At 42.9% G+C, this 23,057-nt stretch overlaps 1 protein-coding gene across 6 annotated transcripts in view; it reads right to left on the bottom strand.

Annotated features, from left to right (window-relative positions):
* The window catches only part of nfixb (nuclear factor I/Xb), a 135,087-nt gene that overhangs the window by 94,383 nt on the left and 17,647 nt on the right, over positions 1-23,057 (bottom strand). The window contains exons 1-2 of one of the 6 annotated variants that reach the window (XM_076082897.1): positions 21,933-22,555; positions 18,750-18,785 (exon numbers count right to left, since the gene is read on the bottom strand). The exons of 2 other annotated variants lie outside the window; for them this stretch is intronic. In XM_076082897.1, the coding sequence (XP_075939012.1) occupies positions 18,750-18,785; positions 21,933-21,959 (63 nt within the window). In that variant the 5' untranslated portion in view covers positions 21,960-22,555. Of the gene's footprint in view, positions 1-5,706; positions 6,013-18,749; positions 18,786-21,932; positions 22,556-23,057 lie in introns of those variants that run through there. 3 more of the 6 variants (XM_076082895.1, XM_076082900.1, XM_076082920.1) reach the window with 3 other exon arrangements.

The following is a 23,057-nucleotide window of genomic DNA, read 5'->3' as shown; positions in this document are numbered from 1 at the left end:
ATAAAACAATCTAAACTAATATGACGGGGGAGAAAAAAGTACAAATGTTTACACAATTTCATCAACCAAGATCCAAAAATAATAAGCCTGCCAAAGTGGCTGGTAGAGTAGGGAAGCTTCCAGACCACAGCCAGCTTTTAGCAGCATTTGGCTGGTGGCAGGTGTTCATTTTCTACCCTGGTAAAAACCAGCTCTGTAATCGGTAAACACTACGCGCCTGGCCCGCAACAAAGAATCGCATTTAGCAAATTCATTCACTTTGATCCTTGCATTCCTATTTCGGTTTGACGGGAGGTGATTCATTTTTGATGAACGTGTCAGAAGCATTTTATCGTACCAGAAAGTGAGATATCATGTCATTATAATGGCACATAAGAAGCCAGTGTGCCTGGTAGCCATCACCGTGTAGCACATTATCTTTGATCTCGGCGGCCTGATGCGTGGTTGACACACCACGGAGGATTACGAGCACGTTGACTCATCAATCGGCTCAAAGCGGAGGGATGTTACACCATGACCCCTCTCGTGAAAAGATCCTTTTTATTTTGCGTTTTGGAATTAGAATTTCAACACGCCACGAAATGAAAAGGATCTTCAAGGGTTCATGTGTTAACTTGCCGCTTAACAAAGCTGTAGGGCTTTACTTCCCCTTTTTTCAAAGAGACGAGTGTGCGACGCCAAAGTCAGCCCTTCACTCGCCGCGGGGAAAGAAGAAAGTGAGCTGAAACAACACGGATGGGTTTTCAAAACCCCCAAGACGAGCCGGGCGCTCGAGCAGAGCGCCGGCGTTCGCCGTCCCGTTTTGAAGGTAAACCGGTCCTTTGATGCACCAAAGGAGATTCGAAACATCCTCCTGGTTGTCTGACACATACACCACGATTAAAACTCAATTATACCGGTTCCCACGTTTGCCTTTGTTTAGTTAATGAGTAATACTGCCTTGTCTCCACCCTCCACTCACCAGGTGCATGAGATGGGTTCACATTGATTTACAAGAGAGCACACGCACTCTGTATTAGCACTCCTTAAAGCCTTAAATTGCTGTCAGATTATACGTTTTTTTCAGCATTATTATAATATATTACAATACCTTATCTTCAAGCACAATGATACCCTTTCTGACCTCTTTTATAATATATTTTTGATTGATTTGAAAGTAAATTTACCTTAGACAAGTGCTGTACTTAAAGGGCCAGTGTGTAGGATTTAGTGGCATCTAGTGGTGAGGCTGCAGATTGCAACCAACTGAAACTTTGCCCATTGTCCCTCCCCATTGCCAAGCATGCAGGAGAACTACGGTGGCACTACGGTGACACGGAAATGTGATATGCGAATGGCCCTCTCAAGAGCCAGTGTTTGGTTTGTCCGTTCTGGGCTACTGTAGAAACATGGCGGACTCCGTGAAGAGGACCAGCTCTTTATATGCATGATATAAACGGCTAATTCTTAGCTAACGAAAACACACAAACGAAAACACGTTTTTAGTTTCATGTGATTATACACTAAAGAAAACATACTTATTATGGATGTCACGAGATCCATGATACCAAGACGTGAAGGTACTCATCAGGAGGAAAGCTGGTTAGCATTAGCCATTAGCAGCAGGTGGGCAGCAGTCGTGCAGAGCCAACCGCTAACGGTAAGGGAGGTTGCATTGAGTTTCATTCTGTTGCATTCAAGCTCTATTCAGTGAAGATTTGTATTAGCTGAAGGTAAATTATAACGTTATCATGACGTGTTCAAATGTCATCTTGCAAAATTTAGTTTTTCGTGAGAAACTTGAAGAAATCCAGTCGTTTGAAGGAGATATACTGTATATTAGAGAGGGAACTATGACCTGTTTAACTTCCTAACACTATACTCTAAGATTATATCGTTTTATTAATTCATTATTTAAGTGCAATTTTGAGGCACTTCTATTCTATCTGTGTATTTCATTTTTTGATACTTTATACTTCTATATCATTACACTTAAATCTTTCTCAACATTTGTCTGGCTTTCTATAGTTATTTTGCAGGTAATGATTGTCCATTAAAAAAAAAGATGACTTTGTAAAATACAACACATTTGCAAAGATTATGAGATTATGAGGTTGCTTGCAGTGTTTAGTAGTCTCTTTGACATGTTTCAGATGTCTATGAGTTGAGGTTCGACTTCCAACGTGGTCAAATGATGGAATATCACAAAATATCAAAGATTAGAGAATTTTTAAGAAATTATATTTTCGAGCAGCTACAACGTTAAAATGCTGCTGACTGATTGGTTAATGCAACAGTTTTAATCTCATAACGTCAGATATAATAATATATCAGTCACAGGGCTTTTTTTCTGCAGAACGAGTTTAATGCTTTAATACTGCTGATAAATACTTCATTATATTAATTCATTACATTTTTGAATGCAGGCATTTGGAAATATCCTTGATTTCTTCTTGTGTGTCATTTTTGTATAAAGCTCCCAAAAAATGTTGGTCTCTTTGGAAATTTTGTTCTCGCTACTAGAACGATGTCTAGTGCACATCATGAGCTTGAGCATCACTGAGAGAAAAAAAACACCTATAATTTAAGTTCTTTATCAAGTATATAATATCCTTTTCCATCTGATATCATTATTAATTAAATACCTGTATTTTTTTTGTCATTATTGGACAAAGTTCGGGCCCAAAATTTTATTTAAAAGATTTCCGTGTGAGATCGAAAAATGAATTCCCTTCACACTTCACATCACCGCAGAGTTTAAACGACGAGGGTTATCAAGGTCCTGGGTCGCGATGCGTTTGCAGGCATCAAACTCTTAGTGGTCGTTGACGGGTGGCCCACCCAGCGATGTGGGCATGCACATGTACTGTGCTTATAGACCCAGGGCCAGAAATAACAGGCCACTACCATGACATCACCACAACCATGGCCACCATGAGGGTGGGGGGGGACAGCTGAAATCCACTGGCTGCCTCCCTGCAGTTGTCCCAGGCTCTGTTTTTTGTCCATGTTCCCCCGTACAAATTTTTAAAAAACGCTTAGAACACATGAGTCTGTATCGACGCGGCCGTTAACCTGAGCTGGAGGCTCGAGGAGGCCGACGCAGACTTGACAAAACAAGTCGGAAACTTCCCCCGAGCTGCCCGATGTGCTGATTGCGCACGATGTGAACTCTATATAGCATATGTGTAGAGCTACGATCACAGACCAGGGCCAAGATGGAAAAGAAAGAAAGAAAAACTCCTGCATAGAGGCTCCAGGAAAGTAAAGCCCACTACTAATGCGGTGTTGAACGCTTTGCAATCAGACAAATAAAAGGGGCAATCTAGCACACAATCAAACGAGAGATTTAGCCCGCTTTCCTGCCAACAGCTAGGGACCTCCTCTTTCCGAACAAGGGATGCACTATTGACTACCCCCCCCCCCCCCCCCCCCCCCCCTTCTCTGTCTCTCTCACCAGTCTTCCCTCTATGCCAGTCTGAAAGGCGTGATGCCAACCTTTTCCACCATTGGGCATGCCGCCCTGCCCTTTATGCAAATGCACCGCCGCAATCCCTAACTCACAACCCCCACTGTCTCACCCTCCACGACTGCCTCCTGTCTCTGTATCCTTTTTTTAAAAAATCGTTATACGTTTCCATTCAAATTAGCCAAGTAACTGAGCTTAAGCCGTAGCCATAAGTTATTAATTAATGATCTGCGGTCCTGCCTGTATGGCTCTTGAATGAAGCCCGTAGGCCTGTACTTTGTGCGGTGCCCTCCGTGGGCAGAAAGCACAGACCGAAGGGCGAATGTTTGACAGAGGTGTGGTTCTATGTGTCTGTACGAGCCCTGATAAAGAAGGACATCTCCTGGCAAAACTAATAGAACAAAGACAAAGAACAGGAAGGGGAAGAGGGGAAAAAAAGGAAAGTAAGAATAAAGGAACGGGGAGAGAATTTCATGCAATTAGCTGCTGCTTTATGCATTACATTTACATTTGTGTAAACTAATATGTTTAGAAACATATTAAGTGATGCTCCCTTTAACTACCAGAGTCACAAAATATAGAGATGTCATAAGAACGGACACTTCGGTACCAAGTCGATGGCAAAATTCTGAAAACGTGACATACTGGTTTTTTCTACAGCACTGCACCGTAAGAAGCATGAAACTCACTACTGCACCCTATTTTCTCCCTGACAATGCTACGTTGTGAACAACAAGTCGTGTTGAAATCGTCAAGAGGAAAGCTAGTCAAGGTTAGCCGTTAGCAGCCGGTGGGCAGCACAGTCCTGCGGAGATAACGGCTAACGTTAACGGAGGTTCGATTGAGTTCCAATCATGATGCGTTCAGTAAAAATGAGTATTAGGCGAAGGTTAGTTATAACGTTATCATGGTCTGTTCACATGTAAATGCTTGCAATCCACTTTTAGAGCCAATGGCAGTGCCGGACTTCAGTTTTCTTCAGTTAACTTGCTCGATTAAATGGGAAGGAAGGGGTTAATAATGTGGCTGAAGAGGAAGTCAATCATGGCTGCCACTGACAGGAGGGTTTCACAAGTTGGCACGGGGCTTAATGAAAAAGAGAGGTTAATGAATTAGTGGGAAATAGAGAAAGACTGGATGGACCTGAAGAGTTAAGAAAGACAGAGAATTTCATTTTACCTTTATTTCTCCAGGATAATCCCATTTAGATTTAAAATATATATATATTTTTTACAAAGGGTTCCTGGTCAAGATGGCAGCGTACATAAAAAACACGTAAAAAATACAGATAACAGATGTAAAAACATAAAAGCATTAGTATTTAAAATAAAAGACGAGCAAATTGCATCAATCAAATATTTTTCGACCCATATTAGGGCAAGTATTCAGAGCTCAAATGATCCTTCATCCTGTTTTGTTTTTTAAAATCTTGCATGCTTATAAAATAATCTAGTTTAAAATGTCTCTAGTTCGAATCAAGATGGTTGTCCCAAAACAACAACGGGTTCGAGGGATGACGAACATGAATTGTCCGTAGCATCGGAGGGTTCAGCTTCTGATTTTATAGCGTCAGTAGAGAACACCGATAAGGAGGCAGTTTGTGTAATATACGGCCTTTTAAAGAAAAATGTACCAATGTCCTTTCCACGGTTTGTATAACAAAAACAAAACAACTTTCTCATACAAACTACAATGACGTTTGCAAAAAAAAAAAATAATGTCCCCCCTTGCAGCAAAGGAAAAACAGCATTTGTTTCTATAGTAGAAAACCTAATTTCCCACTCGACACGATGTTTCAAAGACAGACAGAAAGAGAACTTAGATCTATAAAGAGAGGACACGGGGGCTAATGAATTGGAGGACGGTGATAGGGTTAACAAGGAAGAGCCCTGCTAATGCTGTTAAAGCAGAGCTTCCGCTCCTGCCGCAGGCCGAGCCGCACAAACAGGGCGCTGGGTCCACACGAGCTGGACACATTCGAGCCCACACTCGCACAGACACACACACGCGCACACACACACAACACAGGAAAGGAGCTCGGTCCTAAGACAAACACTTCACGACCAGACACACACACACACACTATATACACAAACACCACTATCTCCTTATATGCCCCGAGTGTAGCATGTGGTCTGTTACACATATTCTTCAGCAACAACGCTGAATAAAAAATGGCCACAAAGTCAATGTAGGCATTGGAAATGTCATACGTTAAGTAGTCTCTCTTTTTAAAAGAAAAAAAGTAAGCTGCATACGTGAATGGGTCCGAGGACATCTCGATCTCAGTGGCAACAAATGGAATTCCCCCCCCCCCCCCCCCCCCCAGATAAACAAACAGAGACGTCTAAAACCCTTACAGTCTAGACCAACAACGCAGCACCGCAACAATCTCCAAATATAAACTAGCAGCTTTACTTCCCAAGCCTCCACACAATGGCCGTTCTAATCTTCCTGAGAGAGGAGCAGCAAATAAACAAAAAACAAACAGGTTGGTAGAGGGAGAATTAAGACTTTAACACCCTTTCCTCTACTCTGTTTATGCCACCACACACACACACACGCACACATCCCCCCCCCCCCCCCCCTCCTCCGCCACTTCCTATACGGACTTCCTTGTCTGAAGTTACAGTAATAAAGTTTTCTAAACCCTACGCGGTGCCAGTAAGTGATGGAGGGCGGCGATGAAAGACGAGGGGGGTCAGGGAGGGTGAGGGAGAAGCCTAACAAAGGAGAGGCGTGAAGCTAAAGAGCTAACGGCAACGTCCACACGGACTACATTAGCCTAAATGTTTAAAGTTGCTTCCAACAAATTACTCCGATCACGCTCGTGAATGCGCCATGAATAGAAATAAGACTGTGTGTTTCAAACGTGTCTATTTTTACACGTAATTAGATAATAGGTTCAAGCACAAACTGTATTTTGGTTGTCTTGCCTGTTTGCACGTATAAACCCGGGTTAAAGAAATAACCCACCGTGGGTCAATATAGCACCAACTGTTTTGAACCAGTGCTAGTGTTTTATACTATTTTAGTTTGGATGTATAACTCAACAGTAAAACTAAAAAATAACACTAACACTGGGTCCAAATTGATGCAATACTGGGTTCACTTTTCTAAAAAAACATAACAGCAGGCTGTTGTTGGGTTATTTATGGTTATAATAAACTGTCCCATAATAATATGTTTATCCTACAAAGCTTTACACGTCATATGCACAACACTTTATACAACTAGCAATACATTTGTGACAGTTTTAAGGAAAAACTTGAGCTTGGGGAGTAAAGGAACACGTACATAAACGAGGTAATACCGTCACAGTTACAGAACAAAAGACGTAATCACATTATCAATGCATTAAGTAAAAATAGGGATTATTAGCAGGATTACAATTTTAACATACATTCTAAAATACAGGATATACTACAATGCACACGCCTTCAGGACACGAGTCTCTATTGTTTGTGGAAAAAAAACCTGTCACCTCCATTATTTTGTATGTAAAGCAGGAGGGGGGGGGCTTCACAGTACAGTGAAAGTTTTGCTTGGGCACTTTCCAGCTCATCAAGATCCTTCTATTCGCCGCGAGGCGTGAAGAGACGGTTCGCATTGGAAATGAGCAATCCGCTTCGAATTTTCTGGTCCAGCAAACATGACACAGGACAAACCGGGTTCATTCTATTTCATTTACGTGGGTGCTGCCGCATGTTTAACAAATCCAGCAACACTAATGTGCCAAATGATTGGAGTCCTTGGATGGTGACAGCATTTTTACAGCCGGGAGGCCGAACTTGCACTGAACCGTGATGTTGTTCCTCTTTTCTGCTTTTCATAGAAAACAATGGTGAAATATCAGCATTTTTCTTTTTTTCTTGTCTTTATTTGCATATTTGACATCGAGGTTATTCAAAAGTAAGCAAGTTACTTTTCATTTTGTGATATTTGGATTATGTTACTGATTATATTGTTTAACAGGTGATTAGTAATTGAATACATTTTTTGAGTAACCCTCCGGACCCTGCATCAAACACTGAGTGAAAATCAGCAGATTTTAGTTTCGGTAAATAAGCAAATAATAATATATTTTAAAAACCGCTGGGTCCAAATAAGCCACTGGTAAAGTAAGCAGTTTTTTTTAGTTTATACATGCACCAGTAGACTGTTTCTAAAACTGAACCCAACCCTTTAGATGCAATTACGTCATCCGTCAATGAATTAAGGACAATAACGTAACGTTAACAAAAACAGATATCAAGAGAAATATCAGGAAGTATTGGATCGTAATTAGCTTCCATCAGGTCAAACCCGATCGCAGAGAGAAAAAATGGAACGTGTGTGTGTGTGTCGGTCTGTTCATGTGCGGTGGAAGGAGGGAGGGAGATGAATGAGGCCTTTTTCTTACAGCAGGGCCCAGATCAGAGCTCCTAACTATGGGATTTGGTGCTGTTGCCTTTCTCCCCCGGGAGGGAGTAATTAGGTTAGGGGAGGACAACTGCAGCATTGTTTTAACAGAGGAGGGATTGTGCCGGCCAAAGTCCCACCAGCAACATGCTTCCCTCACAACAAAAAATGCCAAACAGATTCTGCGGCGCTCGGACGCACATCCACACAGAACCTGCTTTTATTTTACCGTGGGTTTCCTCTGTTAACTTTTTCACAGAGAGCGAAAAAGCTGTCTTTTTTTTTTTTACGCAGCGGAGTCTTCGGTGCTGTGTGTATCATACGAAATGTCAAACACAGTCCACCGGTGTCGGGTGTCCTCTGGTGTTGTTGCAGTTGTGGGATTCTGGCTCTTTCGCGGGGACTCGGTTCCCCCTTCAGTGTAGCTGCGTCTACCCTCTCCTGTATCCAGGGGCTTGGCAACACGCACCGCTCCTAACTAGTGTAATATGGTTATGATGCATTCTGCATTCCTTCCAATCCCCCAGGAAACACAATACGCCTATATCGCCGGTTTTAATCACAGCCCGCTTCCAAGGAAAGTAAGAGGAGAATACAAACAGCCACGGACATAAAGAGGCTTTTCTCAAATATACTTCAAGTTCGTTTATACACATCCTCCGCTGATTGATCGAGAGTAAATCAAACAAATCATGCTGCAAGGAGAAATAAAAAAGGACATGGAGCGCTCCCCGGTCTACCATATTTACAACACAGACCTCTTTCATTCCCGCCCGTTTCCCCCTTTTGCTTCTTTCCCTCCGTATTGCCGTGTTTCTCTCTCTCGAGTCTTTCTGAGCTGAAATAAATGATTCTGCAGGTTGTTTCACTCCTCTACATCATTCTCAAGGCCTTCAGCTCCTCCAAGTTACAAAAAAAAGGCCCCATAATATGCACCTCTGCACACACCATCCCTATTCACTTTCATCATAAATCTCCGCAGCGTGGCTGCAATATACGGTCGATTTGTTGTCCCCATATGAGTCCTAACTCCAGCTTGGAAATACTTTTATTCAGGTGTGCGGATGGAGAGAGGGAAAAACAAGGCAGAGGGATGAAAAAGTAAGTAACTCAGATGAATGGGGTAAATGTGAATCGGTATGCGACTCTAACAGACAGGCCCAGAAGGCCTACAAGCGTCGTTTTCCGCAGCTTGGCTCAGGTGGCGGAGATGATTGCGCTTTATTCCAGATGATGACCATAATGGGGCCCGGTTCGAGTTTCACGGTGGGGCTTTTCGCACTAACTGACAGCAGCTTGACACGTCGGACGGCCTCAAATGCTTTCAGGGTCCGTTCCCTTTCAGCAGAGCTCGAGAACAAAATGAAAAAAGTGTGTTTTTTTGTTTTTTTCAGGGACCAGACGTCTAAATAACAGGAGAGGCCGATTGCGAAATCATAAACTGCGGTAAAGGGCGTTTGAGGAGCGGAGTTTGTCCCTCGCTACCGTGAACTCATTAAAACCGGGGCCTCCATCTGGGTTTTACATCTCAGCAGTGACACAAAATCCTCACCCTGAGCTGAATTCTTTTTTCCAGTCAAATACACAACTTTCCCATGTAACGCACACTAATCCTGCAGCTATTTCTCTGAGCCTAAACAGAGCATAAAAGTTTACATCACGGAGCACGGCGCAGCTGCGAGTCGGGGATGGCTCGGGTCGACCGGGCCAAAAAGGAGAAGCCGCAGAGTCGTGTTCGGGTCTAATCCTGAAGCCCTGCTCGGCCTCGGCCCTCCTCTGCCCCACTCCACTCCGCTCTGGTTTTATTTCAACAAGGGGTCTGTTTGACTCTACTGCACTCTGCTCGACTGCTCGACTGTCGAGGGGGGTCTCGAAACAGCCTCAGCCAGCCGGCGAACACAAGTCACAAGAAGCATAGAGCGCGCACTCATACCCGACACACACGCCTCCACACAAACGGAGTCAGTTAATAAACTCCCGCCCTCCGGCTCTGTTTGCTCACAGCTGCCAGGCCTCCTCACAAGAGTTCATCTGAGGTAAAGATATGTAATATTATGCAACCAAGTATAGATTTTCCACCCTTGGCCCCGCGCCAACTTCCTGCTCCGAAGAGCCCCTTTGTTCCCTGGGGTGACAGCGATTCCTTGCCGGATAGGGGGTGGCCGAATTAGATATAAGGGCAAAAAAACGTAGAGGGAAGGTAAGGGGGGAGAGAATGAAAGGGAAGAAAAAAGGCAAGGGAAAGAAAAAAAGAAGGAAAGAATCATCCAACATATTGTTGCCTGACATGCTTTGTCTGTAACTAAAAATCCTCCTTGCCCTATCAACTCTTGTGTTTCTATTTCTCCAGCTCTTGAAAATCAGGTCACAACTGTTTTCATTACTGTTTGACTCGCAGGTTCGCAAGCCTCCGAGCGTCAACGTTCCTCCACCCGCCCCCGGGACAGGAAAAGACTTTCCCTCCCAACGTTAACCCAATAAATGCCTATCAAGCCCAATCACAAGCCTTTGAGCCACGTTCCCGGGGAAAGAGAAAAAAAGCAAATGTTAATGCCGGGTTGAAGTAGTGGATATAATCATTGCCGGGGCTCGTAATCTTATCTCCTAAATAGCCGATGCGGATTATACTCCTGCATGGTCGGTTTTCATCTCCTGTGCCGGATCAACATATCCAGGACTCTACTTGGAACTGTTTCGCCTTTTGCTACGGCATGAGGTAATGCAGCGTGATGATGAAAAGAAAGCCTCGGGGAAATTCGAGGTACAATCAACGAGCCAACCAATGCCTCTTTATCCCACCGCTACTTAAAGGAAGGCCGAAGAAGCGGTGAAAAGATGATGAATGCTGTGACATCATGTAGCGGTGTCACTGCGTGATGTCATCCCTTTGACGGCTGAACGACCGCCCCCGCCATTTCCCAATTAACTGCGGCCTGATGGAGTCTTTGTCCTTTGTGTCCAAATGATTGCATTTGCCTCTCTAGGCTTCACCAGGTGTGCAGGGATGTTTGCTTTGCCTGGTAATAAATGGATGGATGGAGGGAACGCAGGAAGCCATATATTAATTACTGAATGTGTGTTTTGCTGGCTTCTAATATGAGATTCCCAACCAGAGGTACTCAAGCCCCTGGAAAGATCAACTGAACACATTTTAGAAATACAAAATTGCCACGTGTATAAGAGATCTACCTATTAATGGCTAATTTACACTGCATGGTGGGCCTCAACTCTACTCAATTTTGGTACCAGGAGCTTGTCTCAATTTCGTTTTCCACTTAACATAGTAGCCACCACTGATTGGTCAGAGAGAACCCGTCATAACCCGCATGATGGGTTCTCTCTGACCAATCAGCGGTCTGCAGTGTTTTAACTCCACCTTCTAGTATAAACTCAGCCCTCTTGGAACATTGAGCGAGGTTGTACCAAAAATAAATACCAAGTAGCCTACTATCCACAACTTGTGCCAATGGAAAACCAAAGAGGAAGGCTTCCAAGTGATTCGAGTCGAGCCGAACCATGCGGTGGAAATGTGGCATAAGTGTTGTGATTCAAAGTGTGTGAAAACTAGTTTGAAAGCGAGCAGAGAAGTCTAAACCGTTAGCAAGCACAGACAGGTAAATGAAATGGTTAGCTAAAATCAGTTAACTAGAAATACCTGAAATGGTTAGCTAAAAGTAATGGCTAAACTGTTGAAATAGTTAGCTAAAAGTGATGGCTAAACTGTTGAAATAGTTAGCTAAAAGTGATGGCTAAACTGTTGAAATAGTGAGCTAAAAGTGATGGCTAAACTGTTGAAATAGTTAGGTAAAAGTAATGGCTAAACTGTTGAAATAGTTAGCTAAAGGTAATGGCTAAACTGTTGAAATAGTTAGCTAAAAGTGATGGCTAAACTGTTGAAATAGTTAGCTAAAGATAATGGCTTAACTGTTGAAATAGTTAGCTAAAAGTGATGGCTAAACTGTTGACATAGTTAGCTAAAAGTGATGGCTAAACTGTTGAAATAGTTAGCTAAAAGTGATGGCTAAACTGTTGAAATAGTTAGCTAAAAGTGATGGCTAAACTGTTGAAATAGTTAGCTAAAAGTGATGGCTAAACTGTTGAAATAGTTAGCTAAAAGTGATGGCTAAACTGTTGAAATAGTTAGCTAAAAGTGATGGCTAAACTGTTGAAATAGTTAGCTAAAGGTAATGGCTAAACTGTTGAAATAGTTAGCTAAAAGTAATGGCTAAACTGTTGACATAGCTAAAAGTGATGGCTAAACTGTTGAAATAGTTGGGTAAAAGTAATGGCTAAACTGTTGAAATAGTTAGCTAGAAGTGATGGCTAAACTGTTGAAATAGTTAGCTAAAGGTAATGGCTAAACTGTTGAAATAGTTAGCTAAAAGTGATGGCTAAACTGTTGACATAGTTAGCTAAAAGTGATGGCTAAACTGTTGAAATAGTTAGCTAAAAGTGATGGATAAACTGTTGAAATAGTTAGCTAAAAGTGATGGCTAAACTGTTGAAATAGTTAGGTAAAAGTAATGGCTAAACTGTTGAAATAGTTAGCTAAAAGTGATGGCTAAACTGTTGAAATAGTTAGCTAAAGGTAATGGCTAAACTGTTGAAATAGTTAGCTAAAAGTGATGGCTAAACTGTTGAAATAGTTAGCTAAAGGTAATGGCTAAACTGTTGAAATAGTTAGCTAAAAGTAATGGCTAAACTGTTGACATAGCTAAAAGTGATGGCTAAACTGTTTAAATAGTTGGGTAAAAGTAATGGCTAAACTGTTGAAATAGTTAGCTAAAAGTGATGGCTAAACTGTTGAAATAGTTAGCTAAAGGTAATGGCTAAACTGTTGAAATAGTTAGCTAAAAGTGATGGCTAAACTGTTGAAATAGTTAGCTAAAAGTGATGGCTAAACTGTTGAAATAGTTTGCTAAAAGTAATGGTTAAATTATTTAAATGTTCAGCTTCTGCCATTCTACAAATGCAAATTGACCCAAAAAATGAAGTAATCATATTCACTTGAGTTTATCCGATATGGCCGTGGGGGGAACATCAGACAAAAAAAAAAAAAAAAAGAGTTGGAAACCACTGTCCTGTATCACACACACACACACTCTCTCATGCTGTAACACATGTCGTGCCGGGTGTGATATTTTTATCTGAAAGAATGCACACCTGTGCCTTGTGTGATTAAGTATGTGCAGGTGCGTTATGCATGAGGGAAACAAAATATAGCTTATATACATAGTTAGGCTTTGAATTCAAACAGACACTGTGTGCGCCAAATGTGCAGAGGATTTTCATTTTCTGAATGGGTGGACTTATTGTGGCTACAGCTCCGGTCTTATTCACAAGATGATAATGTGCATGCGTGTGCCATATTTGTGTGAATGTCTGTATCTGCCTTTCTTTTCTTTGCTATTTATTTTTTTTGGACTGACTGAGTTGGAAGTTTGTAGAAGAGAAGGCTGCAGTCAAATGCGCGGAGAGAGAGAGTGACGCGGTGCTCAGATTTCATCTGGATTAATCCAAGCTTTGTAATGGAGGGGCCTACTGTATATATTTAGCCGGCGCAGTGAGATGTAGGTCAGACAGACAGGCAGGACAGGCCAAACAACATGCTCAGATTGCCCACACCGAAGTGACCTTGAGTGGGCCGCGAATGATCCGCAACAACAACAACAACTCTCTCTTATCTATTTCTGTTGACCTGCGACACGCCAGAATACAATGGCGTGTCGCACGCTCCGCATTTTCACCCCTGGTGACGAGCCCTTTTGCGTTCCTCTTCTGAGGAACATAATAAAAGATCTTAGAAATTCAATATCTTTTACTGAAACGTCACTTGTTGATTAAAAAGGAAGAGCCGAGAATTACTTGCTGTCAACGTTCGCTCCGTGTGTTGACACTGGCATTAGTTAAATATCGAACAAAGTACACTCGGAGACTTTTCTCGGTCTGTCTTCTTTAGCACCAGACACGGAACAAAACTAGCAAAACACTGAAGAATATACAACAATCATTCATTTTACCAACCCGAAATATGACTCTATTGACTGAAATCCTTTGCTGCAGTGACAGCTTATGCTGCTGGCCTCACACTAGTAGCTTTGGAGAAAATAAATATATGATTCTCATATGATCATGAATCGACATGTAATAGATTATATTTGTTTAACACACATCCATCATCGCCCGTCTTTTTTCTTTTCGTTTTTATTTTATTTTTAGTGCCACTTATATATGTTTTGCTGATTGCCTCTTCCTTCTGCTGGATGTTTGAGCTTCACTGTGCAGAATGATGCATGTGCGGAGCATTTCTTTGCGTATGTCTTAACAATTCTGTATGGGTGACTTTAAATACTACAACACACTCATGAATCCTAAATGATGCGCCACTTTGCAGTTCAAAAGTTTTGCCCTCGAAGGCCACTCCAGCGCAAGCAAAGCGTGGCAGAAATATGGCGGCTTGAATGTGACATGTCGCTGATACTCTCACGGACAAAAGATAAAACCGATAAAACAAACTGAAGCCCAGGAGGAGAAGGAGGAGAGTAAAGAAAGAAATATGTGTGTGTGTGGGTGTGTGTGTGTCTCATCTGTATAAACCTTAGGTGCCACACCCTCTGTCATACAAACACTGTGTGTCGTTCTTTCACACACACAAACACCGCTAATTGTCACCGCCAACACCTTACCCTCAATTGCCCTGTCATATTGGTTGTCACAACGTTCCGAAGAGCCACATAATGGCGGCACAGTTGTTGTTAGAGTCAAGACTTGGGATCAGAGGGAGGAACATGCTGTACTGGTGTGTCTGAAGCTCAGCTATGACAACGCTCTCAAATATTCAACATTAACTTTCTGTTTTTCTGCTTACGGTCCGTTCTGGTAAAGACTTACTTCTCTCGGTGGTTTCTAAATTCATACACACAAAACTCTATACACTCTACGGGTTGAAAAAGGTTCTTCCTGAAGGGCTGAGGTTCTACCCAGAACCATTGGCTTCTAAAGAAAGGGTTTTTCAAGGGTTTCTTGTCGGTTCGATTGAGAAGACTTCATCCAATAGAACCCCTTTGGAAGAGAAAGTTCTTCTGCCCATACCCCCTGAAAAACTATGAATGTTAACTATGATTATTGTGGGTTTGGCTTCACCACATCAGCCCAGGACCTTTAGGAGCCTCTTGAGGAACCCTGGGTGGTTCCTAGATGAAACCCCATGAACATAAAAGTCTTCTCTGTAGAACCCTCTGGGTGGGTTCTAGATGGAATCCTTGGATTATACAAGGGTTTTTGTGAAAACTCTCTGGGTGGGTTCAAGATGGAACCCTCTGTCACTGGATGGGTTCTAGATACCTGTGAGTACCAGTCTACTTCAAGCAGTGCTCATATGAGGTTCTTGGTGGAACCTTTCACAGATGGTTCTGAGTACAACCCTTTATGTTGGGTTCTAGGTAGAACCCTCTGAAAGGTTATAAAGGTTCCACCGGGAACCAAAAAGGGTTCTCCTATGGGGACAAGCCAAAGAACACTTTATGGTTCTAGTAAGCACCTTTATTTCTGAGAGGGTATCTTTTCTCCCTTTCTCTGCTCTCATATTGTAAACTAAGTATTTTCGGTTCCTCTGTATATTCTCGCTCAATTATGTAATTTAGCACCCGTGTGTGTGTGTGTTCAGTAGCCATGGCAACAGCACAACATATCGGCGACCACAGGACCGCACTGGGGCCGCGGGCACTGCCAGAGTTGTGCCAAAGACTAATCCGTGCCAGAGGTGACATGAGCGAAGGAAAAGTGAGGCGGGTGGAGACAACATGACACACATGCAAAATCACACACACACACACACACACACAGACAGACACGCCAGCGTTTCACTCTCTCCTCTCACTCCTTCCTTTTAAAACACAAGCGCACACACTGGATATCCTCCCATTCTTCTTGGCTGGAGCCTCCCATGGCAATAGCAGGAGGAATCCATTCTCCACGGATGCTGGGACAGCTGTGCTGATACTGAATGAGACGCAGTTGGATTCTGCCTCTCTCTGCATGCAGCTTGAGATAAAAAACTACATGCTACTTAATTCAAATCTATATCGCCCGCTGCCAAAACGCGCCCGGCTCATCCCGTCTTTGTCCTCGCCGACGACGACGAGAGCTCTGAATTTCTTTTTTTTTGCAAGATTTGCCGTAAATTCAATCCTGCTGATGCACGGTGGCCCCCAGTCACCAGCTGACAATAAACACAGAGAAATGTATATCGCTGGAAAAGGCATTATTCACAGAAACCTTCATAAGCCTCTCAGCTATATGCTCAGAATGCAAATAATCCACAACATGCTACCGATTTTGAAGCTGCAAAGATAACAAAAAGCTCTGGGATGCTATACCTCCTTGTTTCAGGGCTGCCGGCACCAGGGCAGAAATACACAACAACTACCACCTTAAATGGGCCAAGCCACAGTTCAGTGTGTAAAATACTTGAGTCTTTTAATGGTGCTGGTTTTTGCGGTGGCTTGGCCCTGTAACTGGCTGCGTGGTATGAATGAATAAGTAAAAGGAACATGATGTCCGTGGCGAGCGTCTGGCATCGTGACCTCCCGGCGTCCCGTGATGAGGGGGAAAAGATCCGGCGCTGCCTGCGCGGCACAAAACACCAGCACGGCCAATCGCGGGACTCCGATTTCACCGCCGTAACCCTCCCGCCGGTCTTCCCTCCTCACACGTGCGGGCACACAACTCGGTTACAAGAGAACACAATGGATCCGCCCCACCTGTCAATCAAGTGTACGATGAGTTCATTCTTCTGTCTGGTGTCCAAGAGCCGAGTGCTTTACTGGCTGCCGGCTCGCTTTTATCCACAGACTAAACTTATTTTAGTTACACTGAGGCCGTATGTGCAGAATTAAGACGATTAAACTTGTGTGCAACTGAACCGAAACCCGCAGTGATACCATAATTAAGCCTACGGGCAACGAGACCAATTCTTAAGGCCTCGCTATGTGACTGTGGTGCTAGTTAATGTGAAACCGCAGCGATTGGCTTAAAAAGATTTTAAAGAGAAACACAGCCGCCTGGTTACTGGCATCCCGGCTAATCCAGCAATAGTGACTCACCGCTACCATGGAGCCCACACTGTCACTAACTGCAGAAATATTATCTCATTTTTGGTAAAAAAACAACAACTAAAAAAGCAATTTCAGAGAGGAGCAGACAAAAGAGTCTGCAATATGCATTTAAAGGATTTATCCAAAGAGATTCAGTGGTGAAAACAGGTTGTAAAAAAAAGATAAAGATAGGAACGATTGCTGCGTTCCAGACAACTCGGAGGTCAGAATTTTCCCAGGTGATTTTCCCCAAGTTCACAGGTTGGAACTCTGCCTTTGAGTGTCGTTCCATTGTACTTTATCTAGTAGGAGGTTGGAATTATTTGAGTTCCAAGTTGTCCGGAACGCGGCTTAAGCCTACAGATCACGGTGTTAAAGTGAACCATCACATCACATGGCGATCGAGACAGACTGTAGAGCTGGGTAGGTCTATATTCAACTCTAAAAATCATTCAAAAACAAAAGCAGCATGTGTAGACATCCAGTATACCTTCAGTAGCTAGCGTAGCATAGAAGTGCTAACGCTCGTTAACTATGTGCTAATGTTAGCTCCACAAGTTTTTACGTAGAAAACGTTTTAGAAACGTATATATCTCTCCAACCTCTCCACATTACGAGTATCACCATTAATCTTCATTATTTAACCACGACTGGCTGGAAATACACAAAACCCTGCTGAAAAATGAATCTAAAATGGAGTCCAGGGAGCATGGATAGCTGTCGGACCCCCGGTCGGAGCTGGGTCTGGGTTCGAGGGGCGGGACTTAGCTCTGGGTTCGGCATGAAGAAACCAACAGCTTTAGGAGCGTGTTTGCATGTCCGTGTGTACGGGACGCATGCATATCTATGTGCGGTCTTTTATTCTGAAAAAATCTAACATTTTCTGTTTATTCAGACTGTGGTTCCATCAGCTTTGAATCCACTGAACAGCTGTTCCAACTCATTTTGCAGGCCTTGGAAAGAGACAGAGGGGAGGGGTAAGGGGGGGGGGGGTCACGTGTAAGGGACCACCTCATTATCAAACCGTTTGTAAATGTAAAGCTAACTCTTCAAAGTCCAGCTATTGATAACATTCACTTTCAAAATATATTTTCAGTAAAAACACTGCTTTTCGATAACGAGCGGCAGTGACGAGAAAAAAAAACACAATACATCCTCTCGGAGCGACACACAGGTGCAATAAGCGCCGAGACGGTGACCTCAAAGCAGCGGTGACTTCTGATGGACAAAACATTTGCCATATAGCCGACTGTTGTATAGACGTAATAAGCAAACAGGAAACTTGCAGCTGCGTGACAAAGACGTGGCCCTGGAATTTTTTTTAAAAGTGCAGCACAAGTTTGAAAATAAAAAAGACGACAAATTTCAAAATAAAGGCTGTCAAATTCAAATACCATAAATATAGCATCATATTTGTATTGAAACATATATTTATCTCCGGACCTTCCTCTGCGCACATTAAAACACAACGTGGTCGGAGCTGCAGACAGTTTTTTTTGGGTCTATTTTCGCTACAGCGTGCCTGCATTGCAACATTAAAAAACAAAAGACGTCTGGTTCAAACCATATCGTCAATAACAGGCTGGACAACAACAACAAAAAAACAAAAAGAGAAAATGCAACTTTTCATGGAGCGTGTGTGTGTGTGTGTGCAAAAGAAACACTTTTTTCCCGCACGGGCCCTGCAGGACTATAACTTATGACTCGTCCCCCCCACAAAAAAAAAAAAAAACATTTTCTCAAGATGGAGTATGTAAAAACACAAACACCTAATGCGGAATAAGTAGGGACTAAATAGGACTTACCACTAAGGCATTGTTTAGAAGGTGAGTAGGGTAATACTTTAGTGTTGAGAGGGTGTTAGGAGAGCAGGGGTCAGCGTCCAGGCGGGCAGAGGAGGGGGAGGGGGGGGGGGGGGGGGGCAGAGGGAAGGAATCAGTTAAAATGTCGCACCAGTGAAAACAATATATGAGAATATATATGAACTGCATAGTAGAGCTACTGAACACATTACAAATATCCAATGAAAAAATAAAGAGTTATGTTTTAAGGTTGCAGATTTGTGCTGCGTCATTGTGGCCCTGCGAGAAGAAACGCACACTTTTGGAGAAAGGAACAAAATAATAATAATAAAGGACAAATAAATAGGATCGTTAATTGAAAATTTACAAGAGGAAAAAATGACGTCAGGAGATATGCTTCATAGGCTTCAAATGATTTTCTTTTTTTTTTATGGATGAATGGGAAATTAAAATTTAGAGCCAGTGTACTGATGCTGGCTCCTACTTCTCTTCACAAACCTAAATATTACATTTAAAAAAGCCTAAATATAGATGTGTTTTTATATCTAACATGAAACACACACACACACACACACACACTCCTCTCCCCGTCATTTGCTTCCATTTTACGCACCGTCCGTCACATCCCAACAACGCTGCTGCTGCTCTTCAGTAAGACTTGTGTTCTTTTTTTTAAATCAGTTAATAATTAATTCGATTGTGTTTACAAATTGGTGCCACATTCGAGGTCCAAGCTCAAATTTCTTAATTATTAACAGCAATTCAATAAACAAAAATGTGCCTGCAAGGGAATGCTGTGTGTGTGTGTGTGTGTGTGTGTGTGTGTGTGTGTGTGTGTGTGTGTGACGAGAAAGAGAGAGAGATGGAAAGTTGTTTTCTTCTCTGCACAACACACACACATATAAGGTACAACATTTAAAAATAAAATAAAAAAACAAGACAAGACTGAAGGGGTTCTGGTTCTGGTTCTGGTCTTCCCTGCACTGTGAGTTTCCCTCATGTGCAACATGTGCACCGCGTTACACTGTGTGAGCTTCTGTTGCCAGCTAGTTTGAACTGAGGGAGAATTTATGTCACAAAAAAAAAAGAATTGAAAGGCTCTTTTTTGCTCAGAAGTTATCTGCTGTGAAAGAAATTGTTCATCAATTACAGATAAAGTCATCAAGGCCTGTGTGGGAATAATCCTAAACATACACACACACATCCTCATTTATAGGCGAATAAGCATCATCTGTTTCTACTTGTTTGTCCATTTCTAAGTCACTTTGAGCCTCCGAGGTTCCGAGTCAACACAGCACATAAAAGTTCCTCCAATAAAATGAATTAAAAGGGAAATGATAATTTAAAAAATCTGGTGTCAGCTAGAGTTATGATCCTTTGTAAATGGGGACCAGACAGGACTTGTGCCCGCACCGACTCATCCTCCCGGCCTCTGGTGGCAGCCGGTCAGTCGGAGGAAGTCTCTTTTTGAATAAAAAAAGCGCTGTAAAAATCAGGGTTGAATTACACATGAAACAGGGCCTGGCAGTCCGCTGTCAGAGCCAGCCAACGAGGGATAAACAAGTTGGCTTTATGGGACTCCCAGCGGCTGTGTATGCCGGCCAGGTCGCTGCCACCGGTTGGCTTCATAAAAAGAAACCTTTGAAAAATAAACTGCAAAAAAACAAGGGGAATATTTAAAACTAGAGATTCTTTTTTAAACGTATTTATAAGGCTGATGAGTTAATAAAATATATAGATTAGTGGTGTATGAGGGATTTCTGAAATGTGCAAAAAGAGCTGCACCAACGCTGCAAGGAAAAGTTCTGCGAGCAGCGCTTTTCACTCCGTCCTCTCTTTTTCTCTGTAAACAGGCTATTTTTTAGACTGAGAGTGATGATACAAAAAAAATCAAGATTTTTAGAAGATTAAAGCAGAGCAAATGAAAAGAGTTTGACTGCAAAGCATGTCGGACGGGTCAAAAGGTCACATTTACTGCAGATGCCTCACACCTGAAGAGAATCATTTCACCCACAAGTTCAAACCGCTACTCTATAATGATTCCCTGACACTTATCATTTCCTCCACGACAGCAGCAGCAAAGTAACAACTAGCAGGTTAAATGTGATGTTCAAACAAAAAATCAATAACTTGTAAAAAAAAAGGCAAGATTTAACCAGAGACAAGATGTCAGAGGAAGGCATTTTACATCAAAAAAATGTGTGACATTTAGTTTGTAAAGTTGGTCTAAATTTAAGTGCAACAGGAAAAACAACTCCTAAACTCAAGTCATGGGGGAAAAACAACATAGAGAGACAAGAGCCTGAACTGTAAGTCCCAAATCAATGCAGCTCTACCTGAACACGTGTTGCGTTCAAGTGCAGTAAACGTGCAATAATAGTCAACCACAGCGCAGCAAAGATCCACATAGAAACTTTTTTTTTAAAAGCCTTTCTCGGAAGACTGTCTGCGCTGCTCTTCAGTTTATAATCACACGCACACACGCGCGCGCGCACACACACCAGCAGATCCAATGTGTCCCCCCCCCCCCCCCCCCCCACCCCCGTGGTCTCGGCTCCACATGATATGCAGCCCCTAAAGGCGGCGGTGTGCGCCCTGCTCTCCTGCAACTCCTCTCACCACCGCCCCCCCCCCCCCCCCCCCCAAAAAATATAACACTCTTTATAAAAAATGAATCTTAAACAGCCGTTAATGTTAAACTCCGGTCCACATTCTTGTCTATCCCCGCGCGCGCGCTCTGTGCTTCTTCTCCCCTCCTCCTACAGGCTCCCCTCCTTCTTCTTCTTCTTCTCCTCTTTTTTTTTTAATATGAAATACATTTCGGGAGAAGCGCCATTTTACTCTCCCAAAAAAAAAAAAAAAACCCATGTGCGATGGGAAAAAAACGCACAAGAAAGTGCACTTCCCGGCGCGGTGGAGCGGAAACGCGCCCGTAGAGACGAACCTGGGGGGGCGGGGGGTGGACGAGCGTCGGGGAAGTTCTATAGTTGAGGGGAGAAGTTTAGGGAGCGAGGAAAAGAGACGCTCCGGCACAACTCACGAGCACACGTGAAACACCCGAGAAGCAGCGCAATAAAGAAGGAGAAGATAGAAAAAAATAAAAAATAAAAGAACCTGGTGCCCCCCCCCTCCACCCCCACACCTACGAACAACCCAGACCCAAAGAAAGAAGAGCAGAGGATTTACCTGTGTCAAGCAGTACGGGGAGTACATGGCTGTGTTCTAGAGGAGCGTATTTAAGTCGGATGGGAGCTCGCTGTGGTGCTGCATTGCATTCGCTCTCCGTCCTGTTTCTCTCACTCCATGCTGCTGCAGCGTACAGTAACCCCGCCTAGAAAGTGAAAGCTTGCACAAACTTTCAGGGAAAAAACTTTCTCTCCCTCCCCTCTCTCCTGTTTGCACAACTCTCTCTTTTTTTTTTTTTCTTTTTTCTTTTTTTTTCTAATCGCTCTCCTCTGTCTTAACGAATTCTCACTAAAAACAAAACAAATAAAGGCGGGGTTTTTTTCTTCTATTTCTGCGCGGAGCACGCCTTTTTTTGGGACTTTTCACATGATGGTGAATCTTCTTTTGGGGGGAGTAATCTGTCCGACCCGCTCTCACCTCTGCGTTGTGCTTTCGTGTTGCGTTTACTGACCCCTGTCCCGTCTCCACGTTATAGGAACGGGGAAATAGCGGCCGGATGAGGCAGACCAGTCGCGTTTTAATGTATGTGTAGCGGCGCTGTTGTTACATTTCTGGACTCGGAGGGGAACACGTAAACGCATCATCAACATAAGAGCAGAGTAGCGAAACAGCTGAGGGGCAAAAATGGAATATATATATATACATATATATATATATATATATATATACATACATATATATATATATATAGAGAGAGAGAGAGCGATATATATGTATATATATATATATATATATATATCAGGATATGAGCAGCTGTCACGTGACTATATCTTTATTAATAACATGTATAATGGATAAGCTGCATGAAAAAAATTTCAGTTCCAGAGGATTTTTAACTCGTAAGTCTTGTGCATTACAAAGCTAAAGTGTGCACTGGATTATACACCTAGAAGTCACTTGCAGGCGTTCGACTCGACGCATTAACTCCTAACAAGTATTTACCGAACCATGTCTGAACCGGTCTGGAACCCGCAGCTGCGGATTTTTGAGGCCAGTGAAGCGAGTCACCCAAAGCCCGCTGCATGCATCACTCTGCGGTAGAAAACTGCGCAGCATCAGAATACGAAAATTGTGCTCAAAATTGGGAAAGGAGAGGTTTCTTACTGGGACCTGAGTAGTGTGGTC

Source organism: Anarhichas minor, unplaced genomic scaffold, assembly GCF_050575085.1.
Source record: "Anarhichas minor isolate MPS153535 unplaced genomic scaffold, ASM5057508v1 ptg000007l, whole genome shotgun sequence".
Lineage (NCBI taxonomy): Eukaryota > Metazoa > Chordata > Actinopteri > Perciformes > Anarhichadidae > Anarhichas > Anarhichas minor.
This window is presented reverse-complemented; position numbering and strand designations above follow the sequence as displayed.